This window comes from Triticum aestivum, chromosome 3A (genome assembly GCF_018294505.1).
Source record: "Triticum aestivum cultivar Chinese Spring chromosome 3A, IWGSC CS RefSeq v2.1, whole genome shotgun sequence".
NCBI classification, from domain to species: Eukaryota; Viridiplantae; Streptophyta; class Magnoliopsida; order Poales; family Poaceae; genus Triticum; species Triticum aestivum.
Window position 1 is genome coordinate 352889794 of NC_057800.1, and position 21320 is coordinate 352911113.

Genomic DNA, 21320 nt, shown 5'->3' on the forward strand with positions numbered 1-21320 from the left:
GTGTAGGGAGGAGGCGTTGTCTGGCGCCATGGGGGCGTCGACGACAGGCTGGCAAGGTCGATGTATCAATACCTGCTCTGAAGATGGATTGATGGAAGACAGCGACGATGACCTATGAGTGCGTGAGACCGGTTTGTGGCCCAGATCATGTATGTGGCTTGGTTGAAGCCTCCGGCTTTAGATGTTAGGCTAGATGAGAAGTCTGGATGTTTGGCTCACACTTTCTGAACCCCTTCATCAATGGATAGGAGTAGCGACAGATGTTGCCAAAATGATGACTTCAGACGTATTGATGTATTATTTCGTAAGGTCTTTTTGACTAATTAGTAAAGTGACTGCATGCATCTTCAAGATGCAGAGGCCATGGGTCATCCTTCTTTTCTAAAAGAACATGCAATAAGTTTATGATACATTCTTGATATAAAGAAATGACATGATGTGTGTCATAGAAATGCTACATGCAAGTTTACTCCACGAATTTGCTTGGTCTTTGGCTTCTGTGGCCACGTTGTAAAATCTCCTTAGTGATGATTAGTGTTAGAATTAAATGCATGTTTAGTTAGAAGGGAATCTCCCCTTATTAACAGATATACGGTTGCCTCAGGCAACCGACGCAGCCTCTCGCTTAGCATCCTTTGCCCCGACGCTATCACGTCCCTTTGTATCATCGCATCCCTATGGGATGTATAATATATTGTAACAAATCCTATCACTGAGAGCAACGATTGTACTCTTGTCATTTGCCTCTTACAATTATTTTGAACACGTTATCAGCCCGTTGCTCTCCGTTGAGAGAAACAGATCATGCTAGAGATGGCGGTTATGCCCACATCTCTGACGCCTGCCGTCGTTGACGATGCTATGTCGTTTGGATTCCAGCGCCTACTGTCACCGAGATTCTGGGAAGGCACGCCTACGCCTTCGCGTGACCACCGACGATGTGTGAGGCCTGGCTCCCACCATCGAGCAGCCGCACATGCCGGCCTTCCTCGCCGACCTTGCTTACCCGCGGGTGTACCCTGCCAATACTCCGCATTTGCCTCGCACGGGCGCTCAATGTCGCCTCATGGCTTTCGGCGGCCCGCTTCCCAGCCTGCCGGAGGCCTCGCCATCGAGCAGCCGTGGCCGCCGCCCAGCCGCGCCGCGCCCCTTCACGCCACCGAACTCGCGCCCTCTACATCGCGCCCCAGACCACGGCCTCCGCATTGTGACGTGCCCCCGCGCCCGGCCGCCCAGCTGTGTGCCCTCCTGCACATGGCCGCTGCCCGGCCGTGTCATGCTCCCGCGCTCAGCACACGAGGCAGTGGCCGTTGGGGCTTCTCCGTCGAGCGCTAGCCCCGGGTTGTGCCTCCCCGCGCGACTGCTGCGCTTGGGGACGTCTTCGGCAACGGAGCAACCGGCTCCATCGGCCCGTCGTCGCCCCGCCGCTGGCACATGGCCACTCCAATGGAGTCGCGCCCGGGACACACCTTCCTGGAGGATCTTCTTCTTTCGAGGATGTTGCGTCGGGGCCTTCTACCTCGCGTTGGTGAGACAGTCGCCGGTGGCAGAGGTTGGTGGTGGTGGTGCTGATAGCTACAGCTGTGGATTGAACTTAGAGCATCTCCAGCCGCGCCCCAGGAAGGCCTCCCCAGACGATTTTTTCGCGCCGGCGCTGAAAAAACGGCTCAGTCGCGTCCCCAGAAGCCCGATTTTCGCCGGCCTGGGACGAAATCAGCGTCAGCGGACCCAGACCGAACCCGGCGCGCTAAGGGGCGCCCGAGGGCACCGGGGCGAGTGGTTTTGGCGCGAAAAAGCCGTGGACCAGCCGCGTCAGCGACACCGCGCCTCGTCTTCCCCCAACGCCTTGGTTCCCGTGGGGAATCAATGGCAAGGCTGCCGCCGCCGGTCAGCCTTGCCATTGATTCCTCATGGGCGGTGCGTCACGGGACGGCGCGCTGACGCCTCCCCTCCCTCGCACGCGTACACACGGACGCGGCGTGGCTATATAAACTCGTGGCCTCGCTCGCCTGTGGCCACACCAGCCCAGCCCTCGCCGCCGAGCCATACCTCTCCCGAGCGCCGCCGCCGAGCCTTCCCCTCTCCCGAGTGCCGCCGCCTAGCCCCTCCCCTCTCCCTCCCCTCCCCGATGGCCGAGCATTTCCCCGGAGACTAGGCGGCGGCCAACGGCTTCGGCCGCCGCACGCTCCGCGAACAGGAGTCCTGACTCCTATTCCAGGCGAACATTCCGGCGCCGCCGGACATGCGCGCCGGACCGACGGGCTGGAGGCTCAACAACGGGTGAGTGGTCATTCCCCCGTTGCCCGACGTCGTGGCCAAACCTGCCTACTTCGCCGAGGAGGTCGACGTCGTGCGCGCCTCCCTCACCGACGCCCAACTCTCCCTCCCCTAGTACGCCGCCGACAACCATGCGGCTTGGGCGGCGTACTTCGAGCGCCGTCAGCAGCAGCGGATGGCGTCCACCAACGGCGCGGCGGTGGTCGGCGGCCTGAAGAACAGCGAGGGGCGCCACCTGTGGTGGGGCGTCCCCGGCCGCACACTCGAGGGCATGCTGATGCACCTCAAGGGCGGCAACGACCCGCCGTTGGCGTACCCCCCGGCGAGGGCGGCCGCCCAGGCGCACCATCGACGCGACGGGCCATGGGCGCCAAGGAGGTTCGGCTCCTCCTCTTCTTCCTCCTCCTCGCGCTCTTCCTCGCACTCCTCCGGCACTCCGGCGCTGCTCGGCGTCAAGGCCGAGCCCGCGGCCGAGTCGCCGCTCGGCCGGCGCACTCGCAGCGCCGGCATCGTCATCAACGAGGGCGATCGGCGCGCCTCCTCATCGGCTCCTCCTCCGCGCTTCGTCAAGCCAAAGACGGAGTCGGGGCTCGCGCCGGTGAAGGCAGAGCCGGGGCTCGCCGCCGTGAAGATGGAGCACGGCGAGGTCGAGCGCGACGACGACGCGGCCCTTGAATGGGCACGCCAGGACTCCCTCAAGATGGCGATGGAGCGCCTGTGCGCTGCCCTGCAGCGCTTCGCGGAGCGCCGCCGGGGCCGCGACGAAGGAGGAGTCGTTGTCATCGACGACAGCAACGACGACGACGACGCGACGTCGCCGCTACCAGACCGCCATGGCGACGCCGGGTCCAGCAGGGGCGCCCGCGTCAAGGAGGAGAAGGCCGATGACGAGGATGGCGGCGATGACGGCGACTACTCGATGTTCAGCCAGTTTCTTTTAGATTAGTTTATTATATATTTGCTATGTAATGAAAATCGGCGAACTTTGTCTAAATATATGCCCAAGTTGGCCGAAATTTGTCGTGTTTAGCCGAACTTCGCCGAACTGTGCCGAAATTTGCTATACTTTTTATTTTTTAAACGCGCCTGAGGACGGCCCTGGGGCCGACGGCTGGGGACCAACTCGCCCCCAGGCTCATTTTTTGCGCCGGCTCACCCTCGGGCGATGATTTTAGGCGTTTCTGGCAGGCCAACGACTGAAAATACACTTAGGGACGATTCGCGATGGGAACGAGATGTTCGGTCGCCTCCCTTATCCATTCACTCATGGGTACAGGCTATTGAAAAGCCATCACGCTAGGCCTAGTTGGCTAGTGGGCACTAGCCTATGATGTAAGAGCAGGAAAGAAAAGAAAAAAAACGAAAAAATAAAGAAGGTGGCTTAGCCACGGAAGTAGGTTGTACTGTGCTAGCCTATTGCCATTTTTCGTTTTCTTTTCTAATTCGCTTTTGGCTTTTTCAGTTTCAGTAATGTTTATCTGTCGAGTACCATGTATTCCAAATTTTAAATTGATGTAACATATTTCCACGTCTATCACATGTTGTGATTAATTACATTTATTAATGATTGAGATTTTTAATTTCTTGCAAAGATAAATTAAGTACTTCTATGGTATTGTTTCTCCGTTGAGTACAATGCATTTCGGAATATTTCTATGATGTATCAATCTCCATGTTAAACACATGTAGAGATTAATACATCTATTTGCAAGTGAGATTTTCAAGTTCTTGCAAATACGGATGCAAAATTCAAAGTGATTTCTTTAAATTGATGCTTGAGCACAAGGTAGTCATATGAATTTACTGCCTACACAAATTATTGATGACTACTGATAAAGCATGTATTTTATCGTTTCGACATTATGATTGCTTTACAAAATGCTCTCCCACACATTTTATTAAGTCATGACATAAGGCATCAGGAGTGAGTATCTATTGATTTCATCATATTATACTCCCTATGCTGCAGATCTATTATATTTTGGAGATTATCTTCAAGGTGTCATACTTAGCAATTTAAAATTCACACTAATGGTTTCAAGCTAACTTCTTCAAATACTCATTGATTTTGCTAAGTTTATTACAACATCATCTATGATGGTCTTTAACTTACTCGTTGTAAAATTAATTATCTCTGGTAACCGATGGCTAGAGAATTTGAGGCATTCGCCCTCAATGGCCACCACTGCCCTATCTGGGCCACGGACATCATGATCGCTCTTATGTCTCATGGGATAATGTGTGCAATCCAGAATTCACTTCTAGTCAGGATCACATCGCTAACAGAAAAAAGTTCTCTTATACTCCCTCCGTCCTGAAAAAGTTGTCCACGGCGTAGTTCATTATGGTTTTTGCAAAAAAAGCCCTTAGGATTTCAAATCTCCTACTAATTATCCCTTTGCTTCTTCCTCCTACGGACGCCCACGGCAGGAACAAGCCCAGCGCGCAGTCGGCGGCCACCGTAGAGCCCAGCGCGCTACCGCCCACCTGCGTTGCCGCTGCGCTACCGCTGCCAATCTGCGACGCCCCTGCCCACCTGCGCCGCACGCACGAAGGCGAGGTGCGCCGCCGCCCACACGGAGGCGACTGCTCCTCCGTGGCAACCAACTAGACGCACGCCTCCTCCACTGCTGATGGCACCTCCCTCGTCGCCCTGCTCGCGTCCCTAGCTGGTGCGGCCCGCGCCCTCATCCTCTGCCCACTTCCTCGCGCCCATGGCCGCCAGTGCGTGATTTGGGCAAGTCGCTGGCCGCCGCTTTCTTCTGCTGTCGCCGCGATTCCCTCCATCCTCTGATGCTGCTGTTGTTGGGCGATGCCAACGCCCCCCGATCGAGTCCTCGCCATCTGATGCTTCCGCTCCTCCTTGCCGTCTGACTTCTCTGCCCCGTGTCTGCTGTTGAAAAGGTGAATTTGTAGTAGAAATTGAAGTAGATATGTGAAGTGGAAATTTAATTGGGCAGTGCTACACCTTCACAATAGTGTGCAACATCCACATTCGCCTGAAAGGGAGAGGGAAGGTTAAAAAGTTCAGGTTCTATTAACTGAACGTGTTCAGGTTCAGGCTCTGTTAACTGAAAAAGTTTAGATTCAAAAACATTGTTGGACTGATAGGAAATTTGTTGAACAAAGCAATCTATACCTGTAATTTCTACTGTTATGCCTCTGTTACTCCTGTCAAAATTTTCAGTCAAGCACAACTGATCATGTAACTTGAGAAGATTACTCAGATTTTGGTAATAATCAATTAATCCAGATTCTGTCAATTAATCATGTCAATGAATAATTACTCCAGTAGGTAGGACATGGGTATAGGCAAGTTATAAAATTGCAGTTGTGTCAATTACTTGAAGCAATACGTAGTTAAACTGAGATAGCCCACAGTATTTGTCTACAACCTATGCCATGTCCTTGTCAGGTAGACTGGTCTTCTGTCCCTCCTTTGGAATGTGAAGTCCACTGCAAATGAGCACAAGTCAGGTCCGTCAAACTAAGATTAGTCGAAAGCAACAGAAGAGCACTAACCAACCAAAGTTCCACTAGAATTAGGTCAATAGAGAGGAAATAAACAAGTGTGCACCATTTGTCCAATTGCAAACATGCCTAAAGTTTCCAATTGCAAACTAAGATTATTTGAATCATTTGAATTTATTTGATTTATTTGGATTTATACACCATTTGTCCAATTGCAAACATGCCTAATGTTTCCAATTGTCCAACTTCAGTCATTCATTTTAGTCCAATTTTGTCTTCTTATTTCTATCACACTGACATAGAAGATTTTTGCTCTGATTCACTTTTAGTCTAAAAAAGACATGGCACACTAGAGAAAAAAGAAGAAGAAAAACAAAACCATGCCTTCCTGAAGAAAAAAGAATCCCAGAAACACTTAACTGTTTTGAATTGTCCAAGTGACAGTATTGTTTCAGAAGTCGCAGGTGACTGTATATTGTCCTAGTGACTACAGTTTCAGAAATCCCAGAAAGTTGCTGCACCCCTTTACCAAAAAGGGGCAAAATTGATCATGTACTCTGAAGAAATGTTGCAATGTTGTCACGGTAATTACTTGATCAAAATAATTTTGTCCTTAACTGAATAAACTTGATTTGGTTAACTCAATAAACTTGATTTAAGTATATTCTTACAAAAACTTTGCCTACTTTTGTGTACTAAGGCACTGAAAACATGATCCTCCTCCTACATTACGTATATCCATCCATTTCTTTTGGCCACAACAAGAAAGATCTCTTTTCATCTTTTGTACTCTTGGTATGATTTTCTAGGCGTGGCCCTAAAATCTCTAAACACTCTTTTGACAAGCAATACTTCTAAAATTATGCATAAAAGATCAAAAAGAGCATAAATTGGAAAACAAGCAATACTTCTAAAACCAGTTGCAAGCAAATGTATAGTAAAATAAAATGATCCCATAGTGTACTTAATTCAGAACACATGGAAGAAACTTGACTAAATGTCTAGATTTTGGAAAAAAAATCCAAGTTAACTAAATGACTGATTCAATTTCAGGCAACTTGGAGAAGAGATCACTTCATCATTGACTGTACTTAATTCAGAACACATGGAAGAAACTTGTTAGAAACTGAAACGGTTAATATTGAGAATTAAGTTACTCTAAATGGAGTACCAAATTTTAAGAACAAGCCATCTGAAAAGAGCACTAGCTAAGATCTAATCCTTATGTCCAGTTAACCACTAATTTACTGTAACCAATGTTTAGAGATAAATCAGACTTGACAGTAAAGATTAGAATTTAGACTTGACAGTAAATATAGTGGAAACTGAAGATTATTTAGGAACACACTTGTTCCTAAACTTGATGTCAATTTAGCAACACAGTCTTCAGTGAGAGTATAAAAAATAACTACTCCATCTACTTAAGTGATTCTACACTAAACCAGAACAAGTTGATGTTCAGTCAAGTTGATTTCAAACTTGACACATAAATAAAATTTGACATCAATGAAATTTAGACTATGAATGCCTGCCGATGACATCTGCATGGTTCTCTACACCACACACCATCAACACTGCTAGCTACTCCTACTCGATCGTCCAAGCTTTTGCCACGGACAACAAGAACTTAACGCGTTCTTCACCTAGCAGCTAGCTAGGATGGCCATGAATCTTCTCTCCCAGGAGCGCCCCAATGCATGGCCATGGGGTGGCCATGTACACGAACCTGCACTATTGATTTGAACTCTTAACAATACTGAAAACCAAATTCAGTGAACATACACTCCAGAAAATTCAGTAAACATGCACTCCAGAAAATTCAGTGACTGCAGAACATACACTTCAGAAATTTTTCAGTGATCTTGTACTCAATTTTACAGTGAACTTGCTAAAGAAGCTCCCAAGCTTCAAGATAGACTAAATTTGGCAGCTAATGTACTCAAAAGAAGCATTTTTGAGTACAAGAAGGGGAAAGCGGGAGGCAAGAAGAGGGGGGAGCCGCACCTTGGCAAGAGAGGGCGAGGGAACTGGGTTGGGCCATGGGCAGACGGAGGCGGGGGCAGGTGCCTTGGACCAGTCGGGGAGTTAGCGGCACTTGTTGGACTCGGCGGTGTACACGACCTTGATGGCCTGGAGCTCCGCCTCAGCCTCGGCGTCTCGGCGACCAACACAGCGCCGTGCGCTTGGAGAATACTGGGTTCGTGGTCGACAGCGTCCAGCCAGTGAGGAGGTGGTCGATGACGCGCAGGGGAAGCTCCGGCTCACCGCCCTAGGGGAAGGACACCGTCAGATGGCAGCTCGAGAAAAATCAAGCCTTCCTCGCCGTGATTCGCCATGGGGAACGATAAGAGGAACGACGAGGGGGGAAGCAACGCGGCGGTGGCGTGGGGAGAGGGAGCTCCGGCGATGCACGAGAGAGCTGCGCGGGGGAGCAGAGGAGGTGAGCTCTGGCGCGGGAGAGCTCCGGCGAGGGGGAGACGAGCAAGGGAGCTCTGACTCTGGCGTGGGGAGTGTGTTGTTTGTCGGAGGAAAGGAGAGGTGGTTTTAGCAAAAATGTCCCCAGAGACAATTTTTCCCAGACGAAGGGAGTACATTATAAGGCATTAGATTCAGATCTTAGCATTTGATTATTCTATATCATCAATTCCCGGGATACAACGAACTCAAAGGCAAAGGTTGTTGGCTTTTGATCACTAGACCAAATTGCCCAAAAGCTACACAAAATACGTACAAAGCTAGCTAGCTATCAAGCAAGCACCTTGATCGATCTGGCCGTGCGTGCGTACACGAGGCTGGCTTGTACGTACGTGTGTAGCCGGCGACTCTCTATATGTAAACTTGCGAACGAACAGAAGAAACTCTTTTTGTGGTGCGGTCGACTTGCACCTTTTTTGTTTATTTGCTCAGTATATAACGGGATACAACCATCCTGTCCAACACGTCGCCGAGTCGGCAACCAACACGACGGAGACCCGGACTCGTAAAGCACTTGTCCGATTTACTTACGTGAACACTAAACCGACTAGTACTAGGACTCTTTGGACTACTACGTGACTATACCTAATACTACAACTAGATTAACTCTTACATTCACCTCCTTAATCTGGTTGCTTTGTCTCCATAGCTTGTACTCCCACTTTCTTCCTCATCTCGATGAACTTCTGTCGACCGAGGGACTTCGTGAGAATGTCGGCAAGCTGGTCCTTCGTGTTCACGTGCTGAACTTCAATCATCCCTTCCTCAATGCACTCCCGGATATGGTGGAACCGGGTATCTATGTGCTTGCTCCTCTCGTGATGAACCGGAATTTTGCACAATGAGATTGCAGCTTGGTCGTCGATCTTCAACGACACCTTCTGCACCTCCCGCTTTGCAAGATCAGCTAGGAATCTTCTCAGCCACACTGCTTGACAAGCCGCCGTGCTTGCCGCTATGTATTCTGCCTCGCATGAAGACAGCGCAACCACCTTTTGCTTCTGAGAATTCCAGCTGATAGGATTTGGGCCAAGATAGAATATCATGCCCGTTGTGCTTTTCCGGTCATCCACATCACCTGCCATGTCACTATCTGAGTATCCACGAAGGATCAATCCTTCATTTCCCTTTCTGTACGTGCAGCCAAGATTAATAGTGCCTTTCACATAGCGCAAGATTTGCTTGACCGCGCTCATGTGTTCGGTTGTCGGATTCTCCATGAAACGACTCACGATCCCGACTGAATAGGCCAAGTCAGGTCGGGTATGCACCAAATATCTTAGGCTGCCCACAACGCTTCGATACATTGTGGTGTCCACCGGCGGATTTGAGCTACGCTTGCTCAACTTGTGGCGTTGGTCCATTGGAGCTTGTGTCTCGTAGCAATCTGTCATGCCACACTTGTCCAATAGCTTGACCGCGTGAGCCGATTGACATAGGGAAATCTCCCCGGAGCTTTGCTTCACTTCGATGCCCAAGTAATAGCTGAGTAATCCCATATCGCTCATGCTAAACTTCTTCTTCATCTGCGCCTTGAAACGTTCAATTTCTTGCGCGCTATCTCCGGTGATAATCAGATCGTCGACATAAACTCCAACTAGAAGCTTTGATCCTTTGGAGTTCTTTGTATAGACCGCGTGCTCGAGGAGGCATCTCTTGAACCCGAGCGAGATCAAACTTCGGTCTAACTTTGCGTTCCATGCTCTTGGCGCTTGCTTCAGCCCGTAAAGTGCCTTCTTGAGCTTGTAAACTTTCCCTTCTTCGCCTTTCTTCTCGTAGCCGTGGGGTTGTTCCACGTACACTTCTTCTTTGAGGTCGCCGTTGAGGAAAGCGGATTTCACATCCATATGATGAACCTTCCAATCCTCTTGTGCTGCCAAAGCTAGGAGCACTCTTACCGTCTCGATTCGAGCAACCAGTGCAAACACCTCCTCATAGTCAACTCCTTGACGTTGTACGTAGCCCTTTGCAACGAGTCTTGCCTTGTACTTCACAATGGCACCCTTCGTGTCCTTCTTCAACTTGTAAACCCACTTCAAACCTATCGCCTTTTGGTTCGGAGGTCGGGTTACCAAAGTCCACGTGCCATTGCTCTCGATCGCCTTCATCTCCTCATCCATGGTGTGCATCCAACTTGAACTTTTTCTCGCCTCTACGAAGTTCGCCGGCTCCTAAACTCCGAGTAAACACAAATCAGAGTACTCAAGCGTAACTGGCTTTGCGTACTTGTAGACTTTCTTGAGGGTCTTGTAGCGACGAGGCCCGGAAGAATCCGTTGTGGCTTGCGAAGGAGGCGACACAAATTGTGTCGGCGTCGATGCACTTGAGGAAGACGGTTGAGTCTCGGGCGTGGTAGATGCTGGGTCGTTGGCACCCACGTCGTCGGCGTAGTCGTCGTGACCGTGACCATCATCTTGATTGTCATCGTCACTATGCGCCTCGTTATCGAGATCTCCACCCGTGTCATGCGCGTCGTTGTCGCTATCACCTTGCGACCCATGCGCGTCGTCGTCGGTGTCGTCACCATGATGATCACTACCATTATGGTCACCTTGGTTGTGCGTCTTGCCAACCACCTGGACGTCCTCCCCTGCATCATCATCAGTTGGAAATTCAACTATGAATATGTTACCATTTGGAGCATCGTCGGATGTTGCGCTCCAATTCCACGCTTGGTTTTCTTCAAACACGACGTCGTGTGAAATCCGTAGACGCTTGGTTCGTGGATCGTAGAAGCGGTATGCCTTGGTGCCGAAACTCCTCTCTTATCCGATGAACACCATCTTGGTGCTGCGATCGGCAAGCTTTGAGAGATGCGGCTCCGCCGTCTTCACATGCGCCACGCACCCAAATGTCCGTAGATGAAACACATTCGGCTTCCGTCCGTAAATTGCTTCATACGGAGTCTTGCCAATCACCGCCTTTGTTGGAGCCCGGTTGAGAAGATAGACCGCTGTCGAGACAACTTCTCCCCAAAAAGTCCCCGGCAAGTTCTTGCTCTTGAGTAAACTTCTCGCCATGTCAACGACGGTTCAATTGCGCCTTTCAACAACCCCATTCTGCTGCGGCGTATAAGGTGCCGTGAGGAACCTCTTTATGCCAATCTTCTCGCAGTAGTCGTTGAACTCGTTCGACGTAAACTCTCCGCCACGATCCATCCGTAGAGCGCGAACCTTCAGCTTGTGTTCCATCTCCGTTGCAGCCTTCAGCTTCTTGAACGCTTCAAACGCCTAATCTTTAGATCGTAGGAGAATGACCCACATATATCTCGAGTAGTCATCTACCACAAGGAAGAAGTACTTCTTTCCTCCATGAGTTGCTGGGGTGATAGGGCCACATAGATCACCATGGAGCAGCTCGAGTGCATCACTTGCACGATAGGTAGACTGAGCAGGGAACGGCCTATGGTGTTGTTTTCCAACCAAGCACCCATCACATACTCGATCAACATGGTCAATAAACGGCATCCCAGATACCATCTCCATCTTCGACATCTTCTTTAAGGCATAGAAGTTGACGTGTCCAAATCTAGCATGCCATAACCATGAATCATCATCACTCTTGGCGAGCCAACACTCCGGTTGAGATTGATCAAGGTTGAGGATATAGAGCCTGTTCCGTGTGCGATTAACATGGGCTAGCACGTTTCGGAGGTTGTCAAAAATCGTCATCACTCCGTTCTCAATATCCACCTTGCATCCATTCTCGTCAAGTTTCCCGATAGAGATGATGTTGTTGCGAAGCCGTGGAATGTAGTACACTCCGGTGAGTATGTGATGTTCTCCTGTGGGACCCTCGAAGAGGACAGAACCTTGCCCGCAAATCTCCACATTTGAACCATCACCGAACTTGACCGAGCCTTGAACATCATATTCTAGCTTGAGGAACTTCTCCTTGCACCCTGTCATGTGGTTACTGGCACCTGTGTCTAGATACCACGATACATTCTGGTTTCCGGATAACTTTGGTGTTACCTTTTTCTCATGAAGTAGCACCTTCCGGTTTGGTTTCACAACCGCTGTTTGGACGAGATCACAAACTTCGGCCATCAGAAGACCTGGACGTTCGTCTTCCTGCTTCGCCAAATTTGCCTTGATCTCCCACTTGTTAGGCTCCGAACAATCCTTCGCAAAGTGACCCATCTCATTGCAGTTATACACTTGACCTCGGACATATCCAAGTTCCGTGGCTTCCGCTCTTTAGATTGGTCCGCCTTACCACGACTTTGTGGCTTGCCTTTTCCGGTTTGTCCGCCGCGCTTCGCGTTGCTTGAGCCTTCACCAGCGTCACGCCTTCCTTTGCTACTTGGGGCCTCCCAGTCTGCGCGCGAGTACATGAGTTGGTCACTACCTCCTCCTTTGCCTTTCCGACAGCCACGGGCATTCTCTTCCCATGTCCGCAAGCGTCCGATCGCCTCTGTTATGGTCATGTCGTCGATGTCGTAAAGCTGCTCGAGCATGCCGATAATGTACGTGAATTTATCAGTCACTGAGTTGAAAAACTTCTCCACAATCTCGGTCTCCTCGAGCTTTGCACCAAGCACGCGGATCTCCCCCACCAATGTAGTCAGACGCATGGCATAGTCGTTCACCGATTCAGTTTCCTCCATCTGCAACTTGTGAAACTAGCGCTTCAGCACTTGTGCCCGAGCCTTCGTGACGCGATCTTCTCCGATCCTCATCTCTTTGAGTGCGTTCCACGCCTCTCTTGCTGTCTCGAACTCCGCCAATGTCATCAGCACGAAATCTGGCACAGACTGGGCTATGGCGGCCATGGCACCTTCGTCGCACTCCTCGTCGACGTCTTCGTCCATGATGGCCTCCCACACTCGAAGGGTTCGGAGAATAATCTTCATCTTGACTGCCCACACGCCGTAGTTGGCGTCGGTGAGCATCGGGTACTGGATGGGGATGTTGCGATGCGCCTGCACGTTGGCGCCGCCCGTTCCGCCACCACCGGTCGCTGACTTGCCGCCCTTATTCACCTTGTCACCGTTCTTGTTCGCCTTGGAACCGCCGTTGCCGGACTTGACCGACTCTGCGTCGCTGTCCGTCATCGTTGATCGTAGCTCGTCGAGGCTCTAATACCAATTGTTGGCTTTTGATCACTAGACCAAATTGCCCAGAAGCTACACAAAATACGTGCAAAACTAGCTAGCTATCAAGCAAGCAGCTTGATCGATCTGGCTGGCTTGTACGTACGTGTGTAGCCGGTGACTCTCTATACGTAAGCTTGCGAATGAACAGAAGAAACTCTTTTTGTGGTGCGGTCGACTTGCACCTTTTTCGTTTATTTGCTCAGTATATAAAGGGATACAGCCACCCCGTCCAACACGTCGCCGAGTCGGCAACCAACACGACGGAGACCCGGACTCGTACAAGCACTTGTCTGATTTACTTACGTGAACACTAAACCGACTAGTACTAGGACTCTTTGGACTACTACGTGACCATACCTAATACTACAACTAGATTAACTCTTACAAAGGTTTGAAGCTCACTTCAACCTTCAACCCGACATCACCAGTGATGACGGGATCATATGGGCACGGAGAACGTGTGGTTGAATATGCCTCAACCGACATGTTTGGAGACTATGAATAGTCTCTCAATCTCCTGAGTGGTAAATATAATTTATGTTCATTTATGATGCTGTAACAACAACGTAAGTATTGTTGTCATCATGTATTGTATATCACAATATATTGTATCAGCACTTTGGTACAAATACATTTGTATGTATTCTATATATCTGACAGTGATTTTCATATTGAGAATTTTCATGTCTATATATAGATTTCTACGGGAGTCAATCTGATGAAAGATGATATGTGCCTTGTGGACATATCGACCACAAACTCTATACTCGGGGAAGTGAAATGTTTCCACTCTCATTGAGAAAAAAGAGATATTTTAAAATCGCTAGACGCGATGTCATATTTGTTGTCTCAACCCAAGTCATATTTACTGTCCTTGTGGGTACTCGAGTAACGTCGGGATGCTTTATCGCTTCCCAGGTTTAACTCGTATCCTACTAAACTATAGAGGTATTCGTCAAAATAGTCTCCATAGTGAAACTTGTGATGACAACAAAGAGGAATATCTTCTCTTTACCATATGCAACGGATATGGCAAGCATATTCTCTATGTATCATTGGCATTGCACTACACATACTACGAAACCCGTAGCACATGTTGCATGCGAGATAGTTTTTCAGAGTGTCTTTTGCATGACAAACTTGGCATTCCCGCTTTGGTCATCATTGACATTGGGTTGAAACCGAAACTATCAGCAATTCCGATGGTTTATGATCATTATGATGCTAAATTCTAACAATATTTGGATTTTGTGTGCACTACATGTGACACGGGGAGGCAAATTTTAAGGTTCGCACACCTTAAAGTGTATGATGAAGTACTCAGACTCCTTGAATGCATCAAGTCGAGATAAGTGGCTCTTCCCAACCATTGAGTGGACTATTCAGGTATTCTGTGGTTGTAAAAGACATATCTACATGATGGTCTTAACTGTGTGCTTTATTCACACGAAACCATTGGCTCATTATCCTGACATCGATTTCAAGCAAATCGTATGGATAGCATTGCATAATTCTTCTTGAGTGCCTTCTCTATGGCTCTCGGATTGAAGTTTAGCAATTTGTCCTAATGTCTAGACTCAAAATGGTTTGGTAGAATTCCATCCAAAGAATTTAGCTCATTGCATGATCTTTACTTCGAATTGCAACTTACCAACTTTACGTTGGAGTCATGCAGCCTTACACACTCATGACCAAACTGCATAATATTATTCCCCTCTATCTTTGATACATGGAAATTTACCAAGTATTTCCCATCCGCAGTAATTCGGTTGCATGCCGATATAACCATCCGGCATACATCATTGGCCCCTCAACATATAGTTGGTATCTATCTGAGGAATAACTGTATTACCGTCAATACCTCAAGCCCCTCACATGGGGAGTTATTCAAGGCCAGTATGCTGATTAAATGAGAAACATTTCCAGGCATTAGGAGGAGATTTCAAGTACCATAAAGAATGCCAGGAAATTAGTGTAATGTTCAACACATTTCTGCCTCAAATCCATGTACTCAAAGATCGGAACCATGCGTTCAAAAGATTTGCAACACATTGCAAGTAACCTGCCAGATTCATTTACTGATTATAAAGGTGTCGCACAATCCTACAATCCTGCAAAAATATGTCGGGAAGAGTGGAGGTACCAAGTAAAACCACTCAACTCCCCGTTCAAAGCAACAGGGGAAGAAGTACGACAATAGTACATCAGGATTCAGCATCTTGCAAGCAAGGGTATCAAGGCTTCTGAATCAGTAAATGCATGTCAACTTTACGTTGACAAACACCTAATGGGTAGTATACACCCAGTGGATGGGAAACCTCCACCAACCCAGGTCATAGTGCACACAATAATCGGGACATCGGAATACCCGACTCAACCGCATTGGGAAATTGCGAGCAGTCACCATGGGTAACGATATTTCCATCAACTATATAATGATATATAGATTCTGGAGAAACATATAGCCAGAAGTCTACAATTGTTGACATACATTTCTCAACTAGATTGAAAAAACCTTTCAAGTGATTCAGATCCAAAGACCATGGCCATGGCAAAGTGTGATCAACACTCGGACTGAACTCAAACAAAAGGTATAATCTAGGTAGAAATGATCTTGCTCAATAATGGAAAGGTATTCATAAGCAATACCTACATCAATTTTCTTCTAGGGTTCACGCAGGTGATGAAACATAGAGCAAGTGTTGTATCACAAGGGTTCACGCAGATACCCAACTATTCTCCAGAGGTGGAATCTCTTTTCGATAACTTATATCATTGGCAGTACAAAGTCATCTATCTTTGCAGTTGATAGATGTAGTGATTACATATCCATGTGGATCACTAGATATAGACATATATGATTGATTTCCGATTGAATCTCAATTCTGAATCGAAATGCAAAATGCAACATACATTGTGTGAAATCAGTAAGTCACCATACGACTTATTGTTGTCGATACATATGGTACAACTGACCCCTACAATGATGATTATCCATGTTTGTTTGTCTGCAATGACGACGCGTGTAATCATCTAAATGATGGAGTTTAAAATGAAGGATTTGGTAAACCAAAATACCACTCGTGACAACAACTTGAGCACCTTCATTCATACATTATGGTGTACTATGTTGTATATATCCAAAATATATTGGAGAAATTTAATGTGGACAAATCTTATCCATCCATAACTCTCATGGTAGTTCATTCTCTAGACGTAGAGAAAGATCTATTTAGACCAAGAGATGATGGAAATGAGATATTGGGACTCAATGTTCCATAATGCCACTGGATCCACCAAACACAATTGGTTGGGACTCAAGAATATCTATCAATATCTCCAAAGGCATCAAACATCTTGTCCTGGTTTTTCAGTTTCACAGAAATATGAACACCGATATCATTGGATACATCGATCAGATCCTCACTATGTCAGATTGTAGACAAGCTTAGTGTTCCTACTTGGCGTGATAGCCCTCTCATGAAGAGTCTTCAAAACAGACCTCATGGCTACATCCACCAACCATTATCTCAACGAAAATGTTTCTTGTGTTGCCCGGATGCAAACACGTTACAAAATAAGCAATATCACTATATTGCTCATCTTGCAAGTCAAATCATACAACAAACTTGTACGTTTGTTCACAAAGTCTCTACCAACTTCGTTCCTAGAATTAGTATTCGACGGCTTTGAAATACCCAAGAATTAGGGGGAGTATCTTTCTGAATTGTTCATGTTCAAGGCATCATATTACTCTTTTTTCCTTCACAAGTTTACTATACAGGTTCTCAAAAAGGTTTTTAATGAGGTAATATCAACACAAGGCCATATGTCTTATTTTCTGTTTCTCACAGGGTTTTTAAGAAAGTATATACGACATATTTACTGTCCTCTAAACTCTGAGTTTTCTCGTATTGAGTTAAAAAAGATAATAACCATTATATGTTGCATCATTTTCTCCTTATTTTTCCCACTAGGTTTGAAAGAGTTTTAGCAACATATTCTACATTACTCCTCAAATTTTTCCCACGGGGTTTTTGAAGGAGACTCTTTCGAGCTAATGATACTACATGGACAAGCAGAGATTACGACAAGTGTTAGAATTAAATGTGTGCTTAATTAGAAGGGAACCGACGCAGCCTCTCCCTTGGCATCCTTTGCCCCGACGCTCTCGCGTCCCTTTGTACCTTCGCGTCTCTACGGGATGTAACAAATCCTATCAATGAAAATGACAATTCTACTACTTGTCATTTGCCTCTTGCAATTACTTTGAACAATTAGCAATGTCTTAGTGACAAATAACGTCATGCCTCGTCTTCAAAAAATAAGGCATGTCAACCAAAAGCTCAACCATTAATTCTCTTGCTATTGGTGAGATACCAGACAAGGGCAGAACATGTGGGAAAAGAACTGCAAAACATGTCGATGTTCATCACATAAGCCATGCCACGAAAGGTGATTACAGATAGCCATCAAGCACTTGCAGGTTAGCATATACATCCTGGGAAATCCCGATCAATTAGAAATGGCATCAAATAAATACATGATACAAAATGCAGTGGTAGCATAATAAAATATCAGACGAGCAGAGATTACTTCACAAGCGGTGAAATCAGAATGTATATGTCGACCTCATCCAGCGTCGGGCGGTCGCGCAGCGTCAAGCTGTGTTCATTTGCCAGATGCAAGAGACAAATGAAATAGAGGTGTGGCGAGATTTCAGTCGTTGAAACATCTCTGTTACTGCATGGAAGATCATGCAGTACCTTCGTCAGGCACAGAGACGGTTCTATGCCATCTCTTTCCTGCAGGACCAAGTACAATCAGGCTTAAATACTGCAAGTAATTTCGTACCCAAACCAGAAGACGGGCAGGGAAAATGGTTCTTACCAACAAAGTAAGGAAATCATAATACTAGTGAAGAATGTAATATAATGTGTGCACATGGCGATGTTAATTGTTTACATGTAAACTTATTCTATTCCCCTGACAAAAATGTACATGTACTCAAACCTGTTAAGTAACAATGTTCTTTTAAGGCCGTTTAAATGCATGAGTGCACTATGCCACTACCGGAGTAGGTATGTAGATGCATGCGAATATAGGTTCATAACTCCAGTTGCCCGTGTTGCTAATGAATTGTGACGCCCGGGTAATTAAGCTACAGTGCTCCTCTGCTAATGATGCCACGTCACCTCAATTATAGTTGCTAATCTCGAGTTAGTTCGAAACCGATTCAAATTCAAGTTCAAAATCAGGCAAACAATAAAAGTCTTCAATTTTTAAAACTAAAATGTTCGGAGTGAACAAAATAATGCACAGGTAATTATTGTGGAGAAACCACAATTTTATAATATGTTAAAGGCTCTAGAGTAATTAAAACAGCAGCTGTGACAATTAATTAAATGCCTTTTATAATTAATAATAATGCAAACTATTTTTATTAGGTGTCAAACTTTTTGGGGCAGTAGAATAAATTATAACATTAATTTAGGAGTTGTATTTATATTTTATAAAACAAAAGTTAAAAGAATAAAATAGAAAAGAAAATAGATAAAGAAAAGAAAACAGAAAACAAAGCTAAAAAAAACATAAAAATAGAAACACCCCCCCCCCCACGCTGGGCCGAGCGGCCCAGCTGGCCTCCGCACCAGGCCGCCCCACGTCCCAACCGGCCAGGCCGGCCCACCCCGGTTCCCCCCCCCCATAACCCCCTGGCCTATAGGCCATAGCCCCACACCCCAGAAACCCTAACCCCCCACTCCCTCTCCCACTCCCGATCCAATCTGGATCGGGGACGAAACCCCACTTCCCTCGCTCCTTCCCCCGCCCCCACGAACGGATCGAGATCGGGGGGCAACCGACGCCCCCGACCCCTCCCGCTGCCGTTGCGCGCCATGGCCCCGCCGCCCTCGTCGCCGGCGGCCCGAACGTCGCCCATTGTTGCCCCGCCGCGCCTCCGTCCCCCTCCGCGGCATCACCTCGTCGACGCCGCCCCAACACCTCCCGTCGCCCTCGCCATGACGCTGCCACTCGAGTGCCTCGTCACCGTCGCGCCCCCGACGCTGGTACCCATCTGCGTCGCCTCCTTGCCCCTTCTTCTCCGTCGCGCGACGCCCGCCTGAGGCCTCTGCCTCGCCGTCGCCGACCAACGTCCTCGTCGCCGGAAACGCATCCCCGGCCCCTCCCCGAGCCGACTTTTGCACAACTACAGGCCCCGGTGAGGCCTCGTCCGTCTTTGCTCCGTTCCCCTGTGATCCGGTCGACGTAGGTCGCTTCCCACACCCCCCCGCTCCGGCCACCTCTTGCGGTCACCTCCCCGCACGCGCCCGGCGGCCATGCTCGCGCATCGGACGCACCCCGGTCGTGCACGCCGCTCCCTGGACGTGCCCAGGCGCGCACCCGCCGCCACCGCAGTCGGCCCTCCATCGCCTCCTCTTGCCTGATCGCCGGCGCCGGCGTGCGCCACGCGCGCCCAGTGCCCTCGGGCATACGCCCGCCCGAGTGGCGCCTGCCCCCCTGCACACGGCGCCCGTTGCCCGCTACGCCCCTCGGGCGCACGCCCGCACCCGAATGCCCAAACCCACTAACCCCCTGTGCCACTGACCAGTGGGGCCCGCCCCCAGGACGATAAAAAAATAATAATAATATTAAAAATAAAATAAATAGATAATAATAATTAAAATATCAATTAATTAATTAAGTAATTAATTAAGTTAATTAATCCTGATTAGATTAATCTAATCACTAATTAAACTAATTAATTTGTTTTAGTTAATCATAGTGAATGACAGGTGGGTCCCCCTGGACCCACTGGTCAGGTTGACCAGTCAACCCTGTTGACTGCTGACATCAGCATGACATCATGCTGATGTCATTAATCCATTTTTCGAATTAAATTAAATAATTAATTAAATTTCAGAAATTAATAAAATCTTTAGAAAATCATATCTTTTAATCAGTAACTCGGATTAAAATATTTTCAACATGAAAGTTGCTCAGAACGACGAGACGAATCCGGATACGCGGTCCGTTCGTCCGCCACACACCCCTAACCTATCGAACTCGCAACTTTTCCCCTCCGGTTCATCTGTCCGAAAAAGCGAAACACCGGGAATACTTTCCCGGATGTTTCCCCCTTTCGTCGGTATCACCTACTACCGCGATTGGGCACACCTAGCATCGTTACTTGTCATGTCATGCATCGTTATGCATTTGTTTGCATTGTATTCATTGTTTCTTCCCCCTCTTCTCTCCGGTAGACTACGGGACCGACGCTGCTGCTGCCCAGTTCGACTACGGAGTTGACGACCCCTCTCTCTTGCCAGAGCAACCAGGCAAGCCCCCCCCCCTTGATCACCAGATATCGCCTATTCTCCTCTATACTGCTTGCATTAGAGTAGTGTAGCATGTTACTGCTTTCGTTAATCCTATTCTGATGCATAGCCTGACATTGTCGCTACATCTGTTGATACCTTACCTGCAATCCTAATTGCTTAGTATAGGATGCTAGTGTATCATCATTGGCCCTACATTCTTGTCAGTCTGCCTTGCTATACTATCGGGCCGTGATCACTTGGGAGGTGATCACGGGTATATACTATACTTACATACATACTATACAGATGGTGACTAAAGTCGGGTCAGCTCATTGAGTACCCGCAAGTGATTCTGACGAGGGGGCTGAAAGGACAGGTGGCTCCATCCCGGTAGAGGTGGGCCTAGGTTCCCGACGGCCCTCGACTGTTACTTTGTGGCGGAGCGACAGGGCAGGTTGAGACCACCTAGGAGACAGGTGGGCCTGGCCCTGTTCGGCGTTCGCGGATACTTAACACGCTTAACGAGATCTTGGTATTTGATCTGAGTCTGGCTACTAGCCTATACGCACTAACCATCTACGTGGGAGTAGTTATGGGTATCCCGACGTCGTGGTATCAGCCGAAGCACTTCAGACGTCAGCGACGGAGCGGCGCGCGCCGAATTGGACTGGAACGCCACT

The 21320-nt window shown here is 48.0% G+C and overlaps 1 protein-coding gene across 1 annotated transcript in view; it reads right to left on the reverse strand.

Moving 5' to 3' along the window:
- Positions 1 to 17728: 17728 nt before the first annotated feature.
- LOC123061286 (condensin complex subunit 2) overlaps positions 17729 to 21320 on the reverse strand; it is a 31588-nt gene continuing 27996 nt past the window's right edge. The window contains exon 13 of the mRNA XM_044484338.1: positions 17729 to 18126. Within this exon, the coding sequence (XP_044340273.1) occupies positions 17914 to 18126 (213 nt within the window). The 3' untranslated portion in view covers positions 17729 to 17913. The remainder of the gene's footprint in view (positions 18127 to 21320) is intronic.